Source organism: Apteryx mantelli, chromosome 3 (genome assembly GCF_036417845.1).
Source record: "Apteryx mantelli isolate bAptMan1 chromosome 3, bAptMan1.hap1, whole genome shotgun sequence".
Taxonomy (NCBI): domain Eukaryota; kingdom Metazoa; phylum Chordata; class Aves; order Apterygiformes; family Apterygidae; genus Apteryx; species Apteryx mantelli.
The window spans coordinates 140691980-140707061 of record NC_089980.1 but is presented as its reverse complement, the minus strand read 5'-3'; the positions used below and the strand labels follow the sequence as shown (position 1 = coordinate 140707061).

At 44.4% G+C, this 15082-nt stretch overlaps 1 protein-coding gene across 3 annotated transcripts in view; it reads left to right on the top strand.

Moving 5' to 3' along the window:
• The window catches only part of IFT172 (intraflagellar transport 172), a 47064-nt gene that overhangs the window by 6104 nt on the left and 25878 nt on the right, over positions 1 to 15082 (top strand). For all 3 annotated transcript variants that reach the window (XM_067294545.1, XM_067294544.1, XM_067294546.1), the window contains exons 5-17: positions 762 to 827; positions 1229 to 1308; positions 2783 to 2870; positions 4781 to 4995; positions 5092 to 5215; positions 6268 to 6363; positions 7262 to 7423; positions 9334 to 9387; positions 9982 to 10085; positions 10736 to 10821; positions 11297 to 11409; positions 14341 to 14508; positions 14821 to 14957. In XM_067294545.1, the coding sequence (XP_067150646.1) occupies positions 762 to 827; positions 1229 to 1308; positions 2783 to 2870; positions 4781 to 4995; positions 5092 to 5215; positions 6268 to 6363; positions 7262 to 7423; positions 9334 to 9387; positions 9982 to 10085; positions 10736 to 10821; positions 11297 to 11409; positions 14341 to 14508; positions 14821 to 14957 (1493 nt within the window). The remainder of the gene's footprint in view (positions 1 to 761; positions 828 to 1228; positions 1309 to 2782; positions 2871 to 4780; positions 4996 to 5091; positions 5216 to 6267; positions 6364 to 7261; positions 7424 to 9333; positions 9388 to 9981; positions 10086 to 10735; positions 10822 to 11296; positions 11410 to 14340; positions 14509 to 14820; positions 14958 to 15082) is intronic.

Here is a 15082-nt window from a genome sequence, read left to right as displayed (position 1 = left end):
ACCTAAAGCAGTCCTAGATACTTAAAGTAGAACAGATGAGCCAGTGAGGTTGGTGCTGATGGCATGGTGCCAAACACCAGGTAATATAGCCTTCTTATTAACTGATATTCTTCACTGTAAATGTGAAGCAATTTCATTAACTCTCTTGGCCATCTCTCACAGTTGGGTTTCATGGCCAGCTTTATCCATCCTGGCCCCTGCCTTAGATTTTGAAAATCCCTTTGATTTGGCTTTAGTGAACACATTTCCCCCGACCTACCAAGGGTCTCTTGTTTGAAAATGAAAAAATATAAAGGCTATTTGTGACCCAGCAAATGCAGATCCAAAGTACGAACATTCTCATATCTGTTACAGAAAATAGCAGTGTCAGATTGCTTTTCTGTTTTATACTAGTTGCAAAACATCTTTAGAAATAGCCGTGTTTATGTATGTTCAACAATAGCATCTGGAAAACCACACGAGATCAATGAGCGGTCTTCTCATAAGAGCCTCTATACTGAAGAGCATCTAGTATAACTTGGTGCCCTGCTTTTGTTCTTCTCAGCCTGTTATTCTACCCCACCTCACTAATATCTAACTCAAGCTTCAATGTGGAGGGCTTCCCTCAGTCCCACTTTAAGATCCACCCCAGTGCCCCCATCTCTTCTCTTTCTTGGTCTGAGTGGTCTTACTGTTCATGAGCTGTCTTGTGTAGCAATGGGGCAAGTAGTTTTCTAAGTAGGATGGAGCTCTTATCTCTCTTTTTACCTCCTCCTTGTCAGAGTGCCGTGACCTGCTTATTGTGGCCAGCGGAGAATATCATTGTCTTTGGTCTCGCCGAAGGAAAGGTAGAGAAACTTGTTATTTGCCTGATACTCTATTCCATGCAGGGGCTGCCAGAGCCTGCAAGTGCCTGGGCTGCTGAGCAGAAGCCGTTACTATGTGGGCTTAGGGCACTACTCAGCAGCAAAGGGATTACACCACTGATTGAATTTTCTGGTTCTGGCTCCCAGTTAGTCCTTGCAGGATCTACCAGATCCTTTGGTCCTTTTCCTGAGCCTTCCTAGAAGTGTAGAAGTGTGACTGCAGCTCCAACTCTTCCACTTCTCCGATCTACCAGAATGCAGTGAGCTTTCTGTTATTTCTGGCACTGCTCATGGACTGGGAGACCTCTGGGGATATTACACTGGGGGAAATACACATTCTGACATGGGGACAGAAGCACCATTGACCAGGTTCTCTTTCTCAGGTTCGTTTAGCAAATACAAAGAATAACAAGTCCTCCACCATTTATGGGACAGATTCCTATGTGGTCTCGCTAACTTCCAAGTGAGTATGGTATTGCTTTAGGCTACACTGCTTTGGCTCAGCCATTGGCCCTGGCAGAACCTGTATCAGTTTAGGGGGTTGCCAAAGTGTCTTTTTGCTGTCAGTTCTTTGTGGACATGATACAATTCTGTGCTTGTCAGAAGGAATTCCTTCCTAAAATCTGACACGTGGACACACTGGCCCATGCAATTTGGCTGTCCCCCAAAAACATGACAAGGTGTAAGTCCCCGTGAGGTTGCTCACGTGTATTGATTTATTTTTTTATTTTTTAAAGATTAAATTTGTCAACTTCATCTAGCTAACTACTAACATTAGAGAAGCTTAAGGACTAAAGAAATAAAAATATTCTGTCAGATAAAACTGTGACAAAGTAATTAGAAAAATCAACCATGAAGTGCAGTCTTAAATTATTTTAACTAGATTTCTTTTTAGCTACTTTAGTATCCTTCTCCTAAAATAATTTAAGCTATGTTATTGTCTTAGCAGTAGGATTTTCACTAATTGTCATCACCCTGTTTTTTGAGTGCTAACAGAATTCTAAACCTAAAGCTATTCTATGGCTCTGACTCCCTACTTCCTATTCCTAGGAAATCCCTCCAAAGTCTTTCTTTTTCTTTATTTCAAAGAAATAAAGAATTTCAAAGAAATAAAGAGCTTCTATTCTCTCTCTCTCTCTCTCCCTCCCCCTCCTTTCTTCCCCTCCCCCTCCCTTCTTCCCTCCTTCTCCCTTTTTCCTTCCCTCTCCTCTCTACCTCCTTTCTTTCCCTCTTCTTTTATTTCTAAACACAGCTCATGCTACAGCTGATATAGGGTCAATGACATATCTGTGATTGCAATAGACAGAAGACAGACCTGTGATTCTTGTGTTGTTACAGCGTTCGTAGGACTTGTATTCTGTATTTGAATTATCATTAAAAAGTATTAATTCTGTGTATGTTATACAAAGTCTATAGCCTCTTCCTTGCTCTCTTCCCCCTAATTGCATAGAGAAGTACACAAGACATTAATGCTACAGATAATGGACTTAGAGCGTTTGTCCAGATAGTTTGCCTCCAACTTTTGTTGCTTTTAGGAATTCCTGGAGTCACAATATCCAGCCCCACTTCTGGGATAGTTGCATTGCAAGGGCTGTTTCATACTCCCTGCTGTGAGAAATTGTATGCATAGTCATTATTACACTTAAGGTTCCTTAACCTTTCTGTGTTTTAGTAATACAATAAGTTGTTATTGTGATTTTACGTGATGAAGATACTTAACTGGCCACTCTCTTTTCCTGTCTCCATACTTTTGTCTGCTTTGTTTTTACAGACACTGACACAGGTACTAGATCTTCTTGTATACATCACCCAGCATACCTTTGGCTCTGAGGAAAGTCAGTGATGGCTCTGGGACTGGCTCCTCTGGGCAGAGGTGGGGAAGTTGAGGTGTGAGTGTTACTGCAACTTTGCATCATTCTGTCTTTGCTTCTTTGCAGTATATCGGGGAAGGGAATCCTATCTGGCCATGCAGATGGAACCATAATACGTTTCTTCTTTGATGACGAGGGCTCAGGTGAATCACAGGTATCAAAGATTCTTCTTTAGTGAGCAAATTTTCTCTTTGTGCAATCTGTTCCCGAGCTCAGGAGCTTTGGAAAATGATCAAGCTGTGAAAGGAGTTCACATCTGGAGAGGAGCTGCAGTCTGTATGTGCTAGCATAGGGCTTGTGGAGCACTGAAGAAGATAGAACAGTGACTAGATGCTTTGGATTACACTAAGTGTGATGGTAATAGGGGAAGTTACCTCTCTGTGTGTGAGACATGAGGCTTTTCAGATGTCTGGAAAGATCTGAGGATATTAGTGTGTCGAGGAGAATGTTGCTTGAGTGGGTAGGGTCCCAGGGCACAGGTATCACCTTCTTCTCACTAAGTAATGTATAGTTATCCCAGCAGATTTTAGAAGACGGTTCCCAAATTACCCATGAACTGGACCTTTCCTCCAGAAGGTGGGAGATCTCTTAGCAGCTATACATAGTGAGGAAGAGTACCCCTCACTTTGTCCATCACTTAAAGCTGCTTTGGAATTGGTACTGTCTGTGGAAAAGGCAAAGAAAGTAGGCCTTAATGACTGTCTATTCCTTCCAAGGTGTGGTAAGAGCAAATCATTACAGTGCCCATCTGTCGCGAATGAACAATGCACTTCACTCGTAAGAGGGAAGCAGCACTATGTTTATTGCGATAAAATAGCGACTTAACAAAGTTTAGTCGTAAATAAGAATGATTTAACGAGGTTCGATTGGCAAGTTTCACTCAGTTATTTACTGCATGAAGGACAGGATCAGATGCGCATGCAACAGAGACCCTCCCATTGAGTCACGAGGTTCAGACTGGACCCCCTTGCTTTCCAAACTCCTCGGAGGAGGAGCCTAGGTGCGGCTGGATCCAATCCTAGTCCCAGACTTGGTCAACGGTTTATGCCTAAAGGAGTGTGTGCAAAGGAGACCCTCCTCTTGAGTCATGAGGTTCAGAAAGGACCCCCTTGCTTTCTAAACTCCTTCTGAGAGGAGCCTAGGTGTGGCTGGATCTGATCCTAGTCTCAGACTTGGTCAATGGTTTATGTTTAAAGGATTATGTGCACAATTAATCAGAGATATAACTCAGCAAAGTTTTGCGAAGTTTGCAAAAGTTCAGCATGCTATTAATCACTTACTGAGGATCTGTCACAGGTAAGGAATCTCTCAGCCTCGAGGAGTAGCGTTGAAAGGCGTCCCTGCTCAAGAGGAGGTTCTGCAGTGCAGCCCGCTGCTGTGCAGGAGAGCTCAATGGGCTCTGGGCTGCCCCCTATTTATGGGGGGGGAAGATGATTGACTCATAGTCATATTTGCATGCTAGATGAGTCTTAGTTGGCGCATGCTCAATTAGCCCCTGCCTACGTGCCGTTTACAGGGAGGTCAGGTTGAGGGGGAGAGAGCACATGGGGGGGGAAAGGAGCACACTGTCACACCATCCCAAGTTCTCACTGTTTCTACTGACAGTATACTCTGGACACCCAGCATTTCTCCTGAGCCTCCTGTTCCTCTCCAGAAGTAGTCTCTGCGCTTTAAGCTGTGGTGAAGGGAATGTTATTTCCACTCAGATCTTTCCTCTCTAAGTGAAGCAGTTTGTATATGTATGCTGTCTAGCATGATATGCTGAAAGCCCCAGAATTATTCTGCTGGGTTAAGATTGCATCCTAGTCTAGTTAATGATATTGGTCTTCTTACCAACAGGAGAAATCTTCTCTCCTAGATAAATGAATGGGATAGTTCATGCATTTCTCAGTTCTGGTTTCTGTCTGCCTTCCTACAGACTGGGACAGGCAGACAAAGCAACCTCCATGAGCTGGACTTTACCAAAGGGCCTTGTACTTGTCTCACTATGATAGCTGACTATAGAGTCCAGTTGGGGGATAGAACCATTGCTATTTTCAGAATGTTCTTTCTTGTCTAATGTAGGGTAAGTTGGTGACGCATCCCTGTCCTCCTTATGCCCTTGCCTGGGCTTCCAACAGCATTGTGGCTGCAGGCTGTGACAAGAAGATAGTAGCTTATGGGAAGGAAGGTAATGTGATTCAAACCTTTGACTATAGCCGGGACTCCTCAGAGAAGGAATTCACCACAGCAGCCACGAGTCCTGGTGGCCAGGCTGTCGTCATTGGCAGCTATGATAGGTATGGTGCCTGATGGTAAAGTCTCCCCTTTATAGCGTTTTCTCTTTCAACCATGTACAGTTCTTCATGTCTGTGCTTTCTCATCTGTTCTGACAGGTTAAGGGTACTGAACTGGAGTCCACGCCGCAGTGCTTGGGAGGAAGCCAAACCCAAAGAAATAGCTCACCTCTACACCATCACAGCTTTAGCATGGAAGAGGGATGGTTCACGGATCTGTGTGGTTTGTATCATCAGTCTTGAGCCCATGAGTCGTGTGCCAGGCACAGTCTCATGCATGCTCCTGAGAATAGGGTGATGCAGGGAGGGTTGCTGAGAGTGGTCACGTGCCTGGGCTGAGATGTAGGTCAAGGGACACTGCTGCATTCAGATGTGCTATGTGAAGAGTATGAGAGTGGAAAATAGCATGTGTGATTGCGTAATGGCTCACTGGAAGCAGCAGTCCTCCTTTTTTTTTTGCAGAAGCATAATAAAAAAGTTCAGCATAGCTTCTCTAGAGCAGTCTCATTAGCATTCTTTCCTCTGAGTATCTATGAGAAGCAGTGTAAAAACTGAACTGTTCCTTATACTCCATGATTGCGAGCCATGTTTTCAGTTCAGAGTTCTTTTTCTTCTACTTCCAGCCAATGAGCCTTGGTCTGCCTTTCTATATTAAGTTAAATGATTCTTTAAAGCCCTGCATTTGTCCCTATAAAGAATTATTTAGAGAGATTGCCATTTACAACTTCTCTTTAATTGTTTTTGCATCTTTTTATGTTTAACAAAATCAGGAATCTTTAAAATATATTCAAACAGAAAATTAATTGAGCAGATGAATGCTTGCAGAGAAGGGGAAGGGGTATGATATGGGAGAACAGTGAAAGGGGACCAAAAGGTTTGGGGATGTCATAAAGAAAGAGATAAAGGTGGAAGGATTCTCTTGGAAGGGAAAAGAGTTTGGGAAGTTGGGAGAGGGAGGAGTGGCAAACTGAGAGGGGTAATGGGGAAGATTAGGGTGAAGATGTTTTTTAACTCCTTTTCTTTCTCTGCCATGTATGTGCCAGTATTTGGTAAACTCTGTTTCTCTGAGTATCGCTGAATCTTTCTCTCTTTTCTCTCCAGAAAGTCAAGATAGGGCTGATCCCTATGTATATGGGGTCCTTGGTCCTTGTTCGCCACAGGAGCCAGGATCTATTGGTTCCTGTCTCACCTCTGATCTCTTTCATGTGAGTGGGGCCTGGAATACCTCTCCTTAACAGAATTCACTGACGGTGTGCTTTGTGTTTGTTTCCCCAGGGCACTCTGTGTGGAGGAGTTGAACAATTTGACTGCTGCCTTCGCAGAAGCATTTACAAAAATAAATTTGAAATGACATATGTGGGACCAAGCCAGGTAAGAGACTATCCGATGAAGTAATGTCTCTTGATTAAAATAAGATGTTCATTAAAACTAGACGTGTTTGGAGTTTTTGGTGCCATCAGCTTCTTTCCTGTCCATCATCTATCTGTTTCCAGTCCTTAGCCCAGTCATTCAGATTCCTTGTAATCATCTGAGGGGGGCTGTGTAAATTCTGTAGTAGCTGGCTTCAGATCCAATAAAACTATACTTAAAAGAGTTGAGAGTGAGGGTGTATTTCTCTGAGTCCATTTATTTCATTCCCTCTTCCCTTTAGAGCAGTCACACTGCCTTGAAAAATATGCTCAGAAATCAGAACAGTAAATTACCAGAGGAAGTATTTTAGATTCATATCATCACCTACAGTTTGTCTGTAGCAACCTGCTGGGAAGGGCATAGGGAATATTTCAGGGTCAGGGTAAAGTCTGGGCAGAAATTGACTGGGGGCAGAGAAAATGGAGTTTGTTTCCTAGTTTGTAAATTTGTGTGGGGTACCCCTATGCAAAATGCAGGCTCCTTAAGTGGCTTGATCTCAGCCAACTTTCCCTGGTTCAAAATTAGATAATAAGGGTGGGCTAGCAGTCCAGGCACTCTCTGTAGTCAGTGGAGAGAGATCAGGACTCCCAGAGGGTGACTCATCCCTGGGGGCCTGAGTAGTCCTCCAGATTGGGCTAGGAACTTCTAAATGGCAGAAGTGAGAGTCCCACACTTCTACTACAATGCCCACCCCATACAGAAGGGATGGTAAGGTTTCTTTAAAAAACAGAACTAAATGCTGACAGGGGACATCTAAATACCCAAATATCCTCCGTTGCATATATCTTCCATTGGGCAAGGAGTGTTCTTCTTCCTCTCTGCATGGAAAGAGGCCTCATATTTTTCCCACTTTCTCTAGGTCATTGTGAAGAACCTCTCAACAGGAACTCGAGTTGTGTTGAAATCCCACTATGGTTATGAAATTGATGAGGTGAAGATTTTAGGGAAAGAGAGATATCTGGTGGCCCATACTTCAGACACATTGCTGCTGGGTGACATCAGCTCCAACAAGCTCAGTGAGGTACTGGAAAACCTCTGGCATTTCCTGAGTTTCAAATGCTTAACTTTGCAACTCAAAGAATATGTTTTCTGCATGGTAATGATACATTTATTTTCAAAGAATCGTAGAATAATTCAGGTTGGAAGTGACCTTGAGAGGTCTTGTGTCCAACCTCCTATTCAAAGCAGGGTGAACATAAAATTCAGACCTAGTTGCTCAGGACTTTATCCGGCTAGGTCTTGAAAACCTCCAAGGATGGAGATCCCACTGTCTTTCTGGGCTCCTGTTCCAATGCTTGACTGTCATCATGGGGAAAAACTTTTTCCTTATGTCATGCTGGAATCTCCCCTGTTTTAGTTTGTAACCATTTTCTCATCCTCCCACCGTGCTCTGCAAAAAAAGCCTGGCTCTGTCTTTTTACAGCTCTCCTAAGCCTTTTCTTCTTCAACCTGAAAGCCCAGTTCTTTCAGCCTCCACTTACAGTGCAAGTTTTCTAGCCCCAACCATCTCAGTGGCTCTCTGCTGAACTCACTCCAGTTTATCAATGTCTTTCTTGTATTGGGGGGCTCAAAACTTCATTCTGTAGATCTGTACAGTCCAGATGTGAATGTATGAATATTCTTGTGTTTAAAAAATATCTATCCATCACTGCAGTACCATTTCTGGAACAGATCTATCCATACAGAGCTGTCCATACCCTGAGGCTCATGGTGCGCTGAGTGCTGAGGCTATGTGCCAAGACTGTGAAATGTTGGCAATAGGTCTTAGTGTCTGACAGAAGTATGAACTGGGCCTCAGGATGCTTTTGCTTTGTTCACGGAGGTAGCATATACTTTTAATCAGGCTAACTGTGTGCTAATCGATCTATCCGGGAGCTAGATTCTGCTGGGAGCTAGCTCTGCTCCTGACTACAGATTTGAGCTGGAGGATACTGCTGCTTGGTAATCCATCTTGACTAAACAGACTAAATCTCAGAGGTTTTTCTGCACCATCCTGCACAGAGAACTTTTTCTTTCACACAGCTATATGTATTACTTACTAATAATAGGGTTGTAAGTAGTCCATTTACCAATTGTTGTCTCACAGGAGCTTTGTTGAAGCAGTGACTTGGAGCTCTTGCTCAAGGAGGGAAAGGACAGCTGCAGCTTTGGCTTTCAGTTTTCTGCCTCTCTGTCCACTTGCCTGTTGCCATCACAGTAACTATTGCATTATCTAGTGCTCTTCCAAAATGCCGGATCAACTGGTCTGTCACTGGCACTACGCTGATCAGTCATTGCTAACATGACCCCACACAAGGACGTAAAAGAGAAGGGTTTCAGCCAGATGTGAGGTGGAGATTCTGCCCCCAACAAGTGGTGGCACTGATTCTGTGGAGTAGATTTACTGAGGCAAAGGAGGTGTGGGGGAGCTTTTTATCATAAAGGTAGCCTGGAGGAGGGCAGAGAGGTGCCTGTGAAAGAATGGGCTAGAGGAAGTACACTGGTCACCTAAAAGGCTCTTGTCCAGAAGGCAATCAGATGCTGCAGAAAGAGGACAGGAGTTTTAAGGAGAGGTTGTTGAAAAAAGGAGAGGGGAGCGGGGCACTTGCAAACTGAGAATGACTGAATTACAGTGTTGACAGCTGAACTGCTGGAACATGATCCCTTGTGCAATGTAATTCTTGCTATTTGTCCTGGGAGTTGAGAGAGGGCGGCTAGGCTTATCTGTGCTGCTGGGGGAATGGCACAATTTATTTCCATGCAAGCAGTGTTGAGATTTTAGGTCTGAGAACTGAGATTTAGTAAGAATTGGACTCTTTCTGCTTGCTCTGAGTGCTAGCAGGAAGTCAATGAGCCATGACTAGCTGCACTGTAGACCATGATGCCTGCAACTTGGTCCTCTGCAAGAGATGTCAGCCTGACATTTGCTCACTCCATGCCATTGCATTGTAGGTAGCCTGGCAAGGATCTGGAGGGAATGAGAAGTTCTTCTTTGACAATGAAAATGTAAGTTGGATGGGACAGGATGCTACCCCTTAATGGTGAGTAGAGCAGTGTGTGTACTGGGGGGGAAAGTGTCAACCACGCTTCTGGAAACTCTTGTTCCTCAGCTGTTTCCTGGACTTAACCTCTCCCTGAAAATTCTGATCTTCTTCCTCCCCATGCTTGCCTTTCCCAAATGCCAGGTATAGAACAAACTTGGTATAAGGACTCTATAAGTCATGCCCCCATAGGAGGCAAGAGCAGTAAAATATGGATGTCAGAGGTACAGAAAACAGGATGTGTTAGCTGTCTGGGTGGAATCCTGCTTTGTCTGGCGAGGCAAGGAAATCTGGAGGAGCTGAGGTATCAGCTCATAAATGTCAGGATGACAGCTTGGCTCCTTCTGCAGGACTGATAGGCACAGAACTAAAATCCCCAGGCCTGAAGAAGCTAGCAGTCACCACAGGAAGACAAGGACAATTCCTTGCTCATCCCAGAGGGTGTGAATTTAGACTTATGTGCAGCAGAATGCTTTTCTGTACACCTTGCTGGTAGATATGTCTGCTTACCTGGCTCTTCAGTAAAAGCACAGGGAGTACAGTCCCCTCTTTCTTCCAGGTCTGCATGATCTTTAATGCTGGGGAGCTGACATTGGTGGAATATGGAAGCAATGACATCCTGGGGTCTGTCCGCACAGAGTTCATGAACCCTCATCTTGTCAGGTGAGTGTCAAGGCTGCCTGTGTGACCAGTACAAGCATTTTTTGAGAGTGACCTTGGACATCACTTGGAAGTGTCCGTTCTCTAGGACACAGCCCCCAGATTCTGGGACCTGAAGGCATAATACCAAATGCTCTCTGAGCAATTTGCTTTTGGCAGTGACCGATAGTGGGGTTTAATCGCTCAGTTACATTTAAGGGGTGTAAAGTTTTAGAAGGTCAGGAGCCCGTTCTCCTCTGATATATGCTTATTGAAGCCTGACTTGGCAACTGACTGAAGAGGGACCTCCTGTGCCCATATTCAGGCATCCGTGCATCCTGCTGGTCCTAGTATAGCATTAACAGGGACTCTAGATGCCAGTGGGACCTCCTCTGTCCCTCTGAAATGGCATTTTCTTATTCAAGAGGAGGGAGGGGAGGACCATGGGCTGCACTGAAGAAGAAACATCATATGTCATTCAGGCGGCTTTCAGAGTCGTGAAGCAGAAAGGTTTGTTCTTAGTTGAGGCAGCCGTAAGTACTGGGTCAGAGAACTACAAAAGCCTCCATGTGCTTGGGGAAACTGCAGGTAATTCTGTGGGGAGAGGACGGGACTCGGTCTTGTGGATTTAGAGAGTAGTAAAGCTAACAGTCATCATTCCCTTCAAATAATAGTGTTCGTATCAATGAAAGACGGCAGAGAGGCGTGGAGGCGAACAAGAGACTGGCTTATTTGATAGACATCAAGACTATAGCAACAGGTGAATGTAAACATCCCTCTCTTCTGTTTTCCCAGCCTGCCTGACTCCTTTGCATCCGCTCTGCCAGACAGCATATCCCTAAAGACCCTCTTTGCATTCAGTCTGCCAGGCAGCAAATCACTAGAGCCCAGGCTGCCCTACTTTTGCCAGGTTAAGTGTCTGGTGTGGACTCAGCTGTGGGGTATCTGTGGCTGTGTCTTCGACCTGAGGTTCTGTGCAGTTCAGCATGATGATATTGCTGCCTGCACTGCCTGTGCTCTGTGCATTCTCACAGAAGAGTGGAGGGAGTTACTGATGCTGGTAAGGTGCCAAGATAAAATGTCATTGCAGTCTACCCTTCATGTCACAGTGTGTTTGCCATGGGATCCTGCCCCAGTTAGGTCCCAGACACCTGCTCTGCATGGGACAGTATCAGGTGTTCAGTGCCTTGGGGTATATTAGGTACTTACACTGTTTCTTTTCTTTCATTTCCAAGTTGACCTTGTTGGTGGCTACAATGCTGGCACCATCAGCCATGACAGCAAGATTGAATGGCTGGAGTTGAATGAAACAGGCCACAAGCTACTCTTCAGGGATAAGAAGATGAGGGTGAGGCAGACACATCTGGGGGGAGTGTGGCAAGCTGGTGTGCATGGGGAGGGGAAAGACAGATATGCCCGAGTGCAGGGAAGGAGATGAGGAACACATAATTCCTGATATTATGCTGGAATCAGTACTGCCATGAGGACAGGGTACTCATCCTGAAGTACCTGTGACTTTTTGACCACTCCTTTGAAGAAGGCAGACCCTGTTCAGATTGCATGAGCTGGCAGCATTGTATGTTTAGTTTCAAGCTATAGCTACAGCTGTTCACACTTTGCATAAAAATGCACACTACCTCTCAGTCATGCAAATCTCTTCCAGAATGCCAGGACAGTGTACCTCTGACACTATGTGTGGAAAGGACAGCATACTCAGCCTGGTCAAGACAGAATCTAGTTGAGACCAAACACTTTGTAGGTTTGCTGGTATTGTGACTGCCTTTCAGTTCATTCTCAAAATTCTGCTGCTTCTGATATCACTCTGAATTTTGCTCTTGACCAGTCCTAGTTCCTTTCCCACCTACTGAGACTTAATTTTTTGCTCTCCTAAAATAACTTTCCAGGCTGACACCATCTCTGAGAAATATATCCTGTTTGTGGACTTTCAAGTGCCTCTGTTGCCTTGGTGAAGGCCACATATTGGAGCAACAGCTCTTTAAACTGCTGATTAGTAAAGACTGGGAGCTAAAGCTGCAAAAGGATCTCCTAAAGAAGATGACTCAGCATGGATTGAAACACCCAGTCAGCCCTGCCTGACTCAGAAGGCATGGTTTCTGCTACTGCACCAGCAAAGGGTCTAGGCACTAGTGGTTGAATGTGTTTCAGAACAGTCTCCACAAGTTCAAAGACAAGGTTATCCCAGTCTTAGGTGCCATGATAACAGCCCAATGCCAACCCCAAACTCATTAGTTGTACTCAGCAGTAATAAGATAGGAAGCTAGTTGCTAGATATCTTGCTCCATCTCTTCACTTCTGAAAATGAGTAGACTCTTCTGCTGTGAGACTGAGACAAGTGAATGAATATCAGTATGAGGAACCTAATGTTGCATTAACACTTGTAAATTAAAAAAAAGCTGTTGTCTGCAACAGCTCAGCTTATGTGTGTAAGATGAACTCTCTAATTCTCCAAAACAGCATAGTCACAACCGAATAGCCTGTCCGATATGACCCTTGGCTTGCGTTAATTCCTAGACTATGACTGAACATTGACTGGGAGAGTGCTAGTTAGCCCAGGACAAAGCTATGCCCAAAATCGCAGTAAGTTTCACAGTATGATTAAGTTCTGTGGGTACTCACCTCATGTCCTAGCTATGTTTAATTTACTTGTAGAGATACCGCTTAAGCAGCTCAGCAGACAAGATATATTTATCAACTGTGTTACAGTTCCACTCAGCTCACTGTCAAACCCTCTTTAGTATTTTGAATGTAAGGCCCCTTGATTGCTTGACTTCATTTGCTCCTCTTGTCACCAAAGTCTCCAGAGAAGAGAGCATGGCCTTCTTGACAGTGGTGTAGTTCACATCCAGAATTTCCACGCAGGTACCCCAGATGCTATGGCAGACCCTGGCCATAACCACTGCAGTTCATCACAAGATAGTTTTAATTGCTCCAGAGTCCAAATTCCACCAGGAACTGTCAGTCTGCAATAGAATGTTTCCACTTTGGCTGTCCTCATCTCAAGAAACTGTGACTTCACCCCTCCTGTTTCAGGCAGGAGCCCCAGGTTTCTTTGCTGAGCTGCTCGTATGTCATTTTTGTGAGTGGTATGTACGTTACCACAAGGCTATATACGTCCTATCATGTGAGAAGAGAGAACTTTCCCAGCAGCACAACTTTTTTGTATTTATTTCTGTATTCTTCCTCAGTTTACATTTGGATTCTCTAATTTTCTATCTATCTCAGCAAGAATCTCAGTGGCTTCACCAGGATTGCTGTTGCCTCTTCAGGTTCCTTTTCAGACCTGTCAGCAGGAGAGGTCTGCTGACAGATCTGGGTCCATTGCCCACGCCTTCACCAAATATTGCCACCAGTCCAGATCAGACAGTACATGATTCTCCCAAGCTATGTCTGTACGTCCTTCTCCAACCAGTTCAGTACAGACCAACATGGGGACTTTCTTGTCCTCTCCTTCCTGTGGCATATCATAAGTCTTAGTACAGTTATCTTTCATCTTCTTTCTCTCTTTCTCATCTTTGCTAGGTGAGGACAATTATGAGGAGGAGCAGACACAATCTAGCACTTTTAAGTCACAAGGCATCATCCGTCTTTGTTATGACTTGTCAGGTTACATCTTCCAAGTTATCAAGCTTGGTTCAGGACTGTGTATTCTACAAACAGACACCTTCTCACCTTATTAGCAACAGTTCATGCGGTAAGACTCTACTTAGGATGGACAGTTCAGCCCAGGACTGCAAAGGAATGCCTTTGCATGAAGGGTGCAAGAGACCCTTCTCCTAGGAACCATGAATGTACCTGAAGATATTCACAATATGATTATAAATTGATACAGAAAAAGATGATACTTCTCAGTTACTAGAGGTCTTTGACCATGTAGTCCAATATCAAAATCTGTTCCTTTTCTCCTCCTTCAGAGTATTTCTGAGATGCTACTTCATTGCAACTCTTCAATTGAGAGGGAACTAAAGTAGTATGAGGCATATTCTGGTTTATATATTTATGTTTAGCCCAAGGAAAGCAGGATCTGAGCATGCTGATTAAAATACTGCAAGGGTTAAAAAAAAAATGTCGTAGGTCTTGAAATATAACATGCATAAATACTAACAGTGTGGAAGTTTGCCTACACGTCTTGAAGAAGTCTGATTCCTGGTAGGTAATAGCTGCTTGCAGGATTCTTGCCAGACGTTCCTATCATGTTCCTGTGAGCAAGCAGCGCAGTCATGAGCCCAGCTGAGTCTTTTTCTCCTCTTTCCCTATTTAGTTGCAACTCTATGACATTGAAAGAAGCACCAAGACTACTATTTTGAACTATTGCTCCTATGTGCAGTGGGTTCCAGGCAGTGATGTGGTGGTGGCTCAGAACAGAAACAGCCTCTGCATTTGGTATAACATTGATGCTCCAGAGCGAGTCACCATGTTTCCTCTGAAGGTAAAAATTTGGAGACTTTGGTTTCTCCAGCAGTATTTTCTGTTACTTCTTGGTCACAGGTGTGGGATTAGGCAGAGTGGTATTGCGGAAGGGAGAAGGGAGGGAACTGAGTTTCTCCTGGACAGGATATGAGGCCATCTGTCAACTCCATGGCAGAAATCTATGGCAGAACCTGGAGACAGGTTCTCCAACAAGGAGCTACTCCATGGCTTTTTGCTACCCTCTGTTGAGGTAAGGACAATGTCGCCCAGGTGTGAGCTCCTTCAGCAGAACTTTAACTCAGCAGAGCTGATAGCTGGTACTCTTTTTCAGGGGGATATTGTAGACTTGGAAAGGAATGATGGGAAGACTGAAGTGATAGTAACTGAAGGTGTGAACACTGTGTCCTATACCCTGGATGAAGGCCTTATAGAGTTTGGAACTGCCATTGATGATGGGGATTACCACAGGTAAGTGCTAGATATGCCGCATTGTGATGGCAGCTAGTCTGCTTCATGTAACAGACACCTGAGGGTCAACAATCCATGAACCACACCAGCAGGGCTTTCCGTGCAGAGTTGAAGTTTAGGCTCTG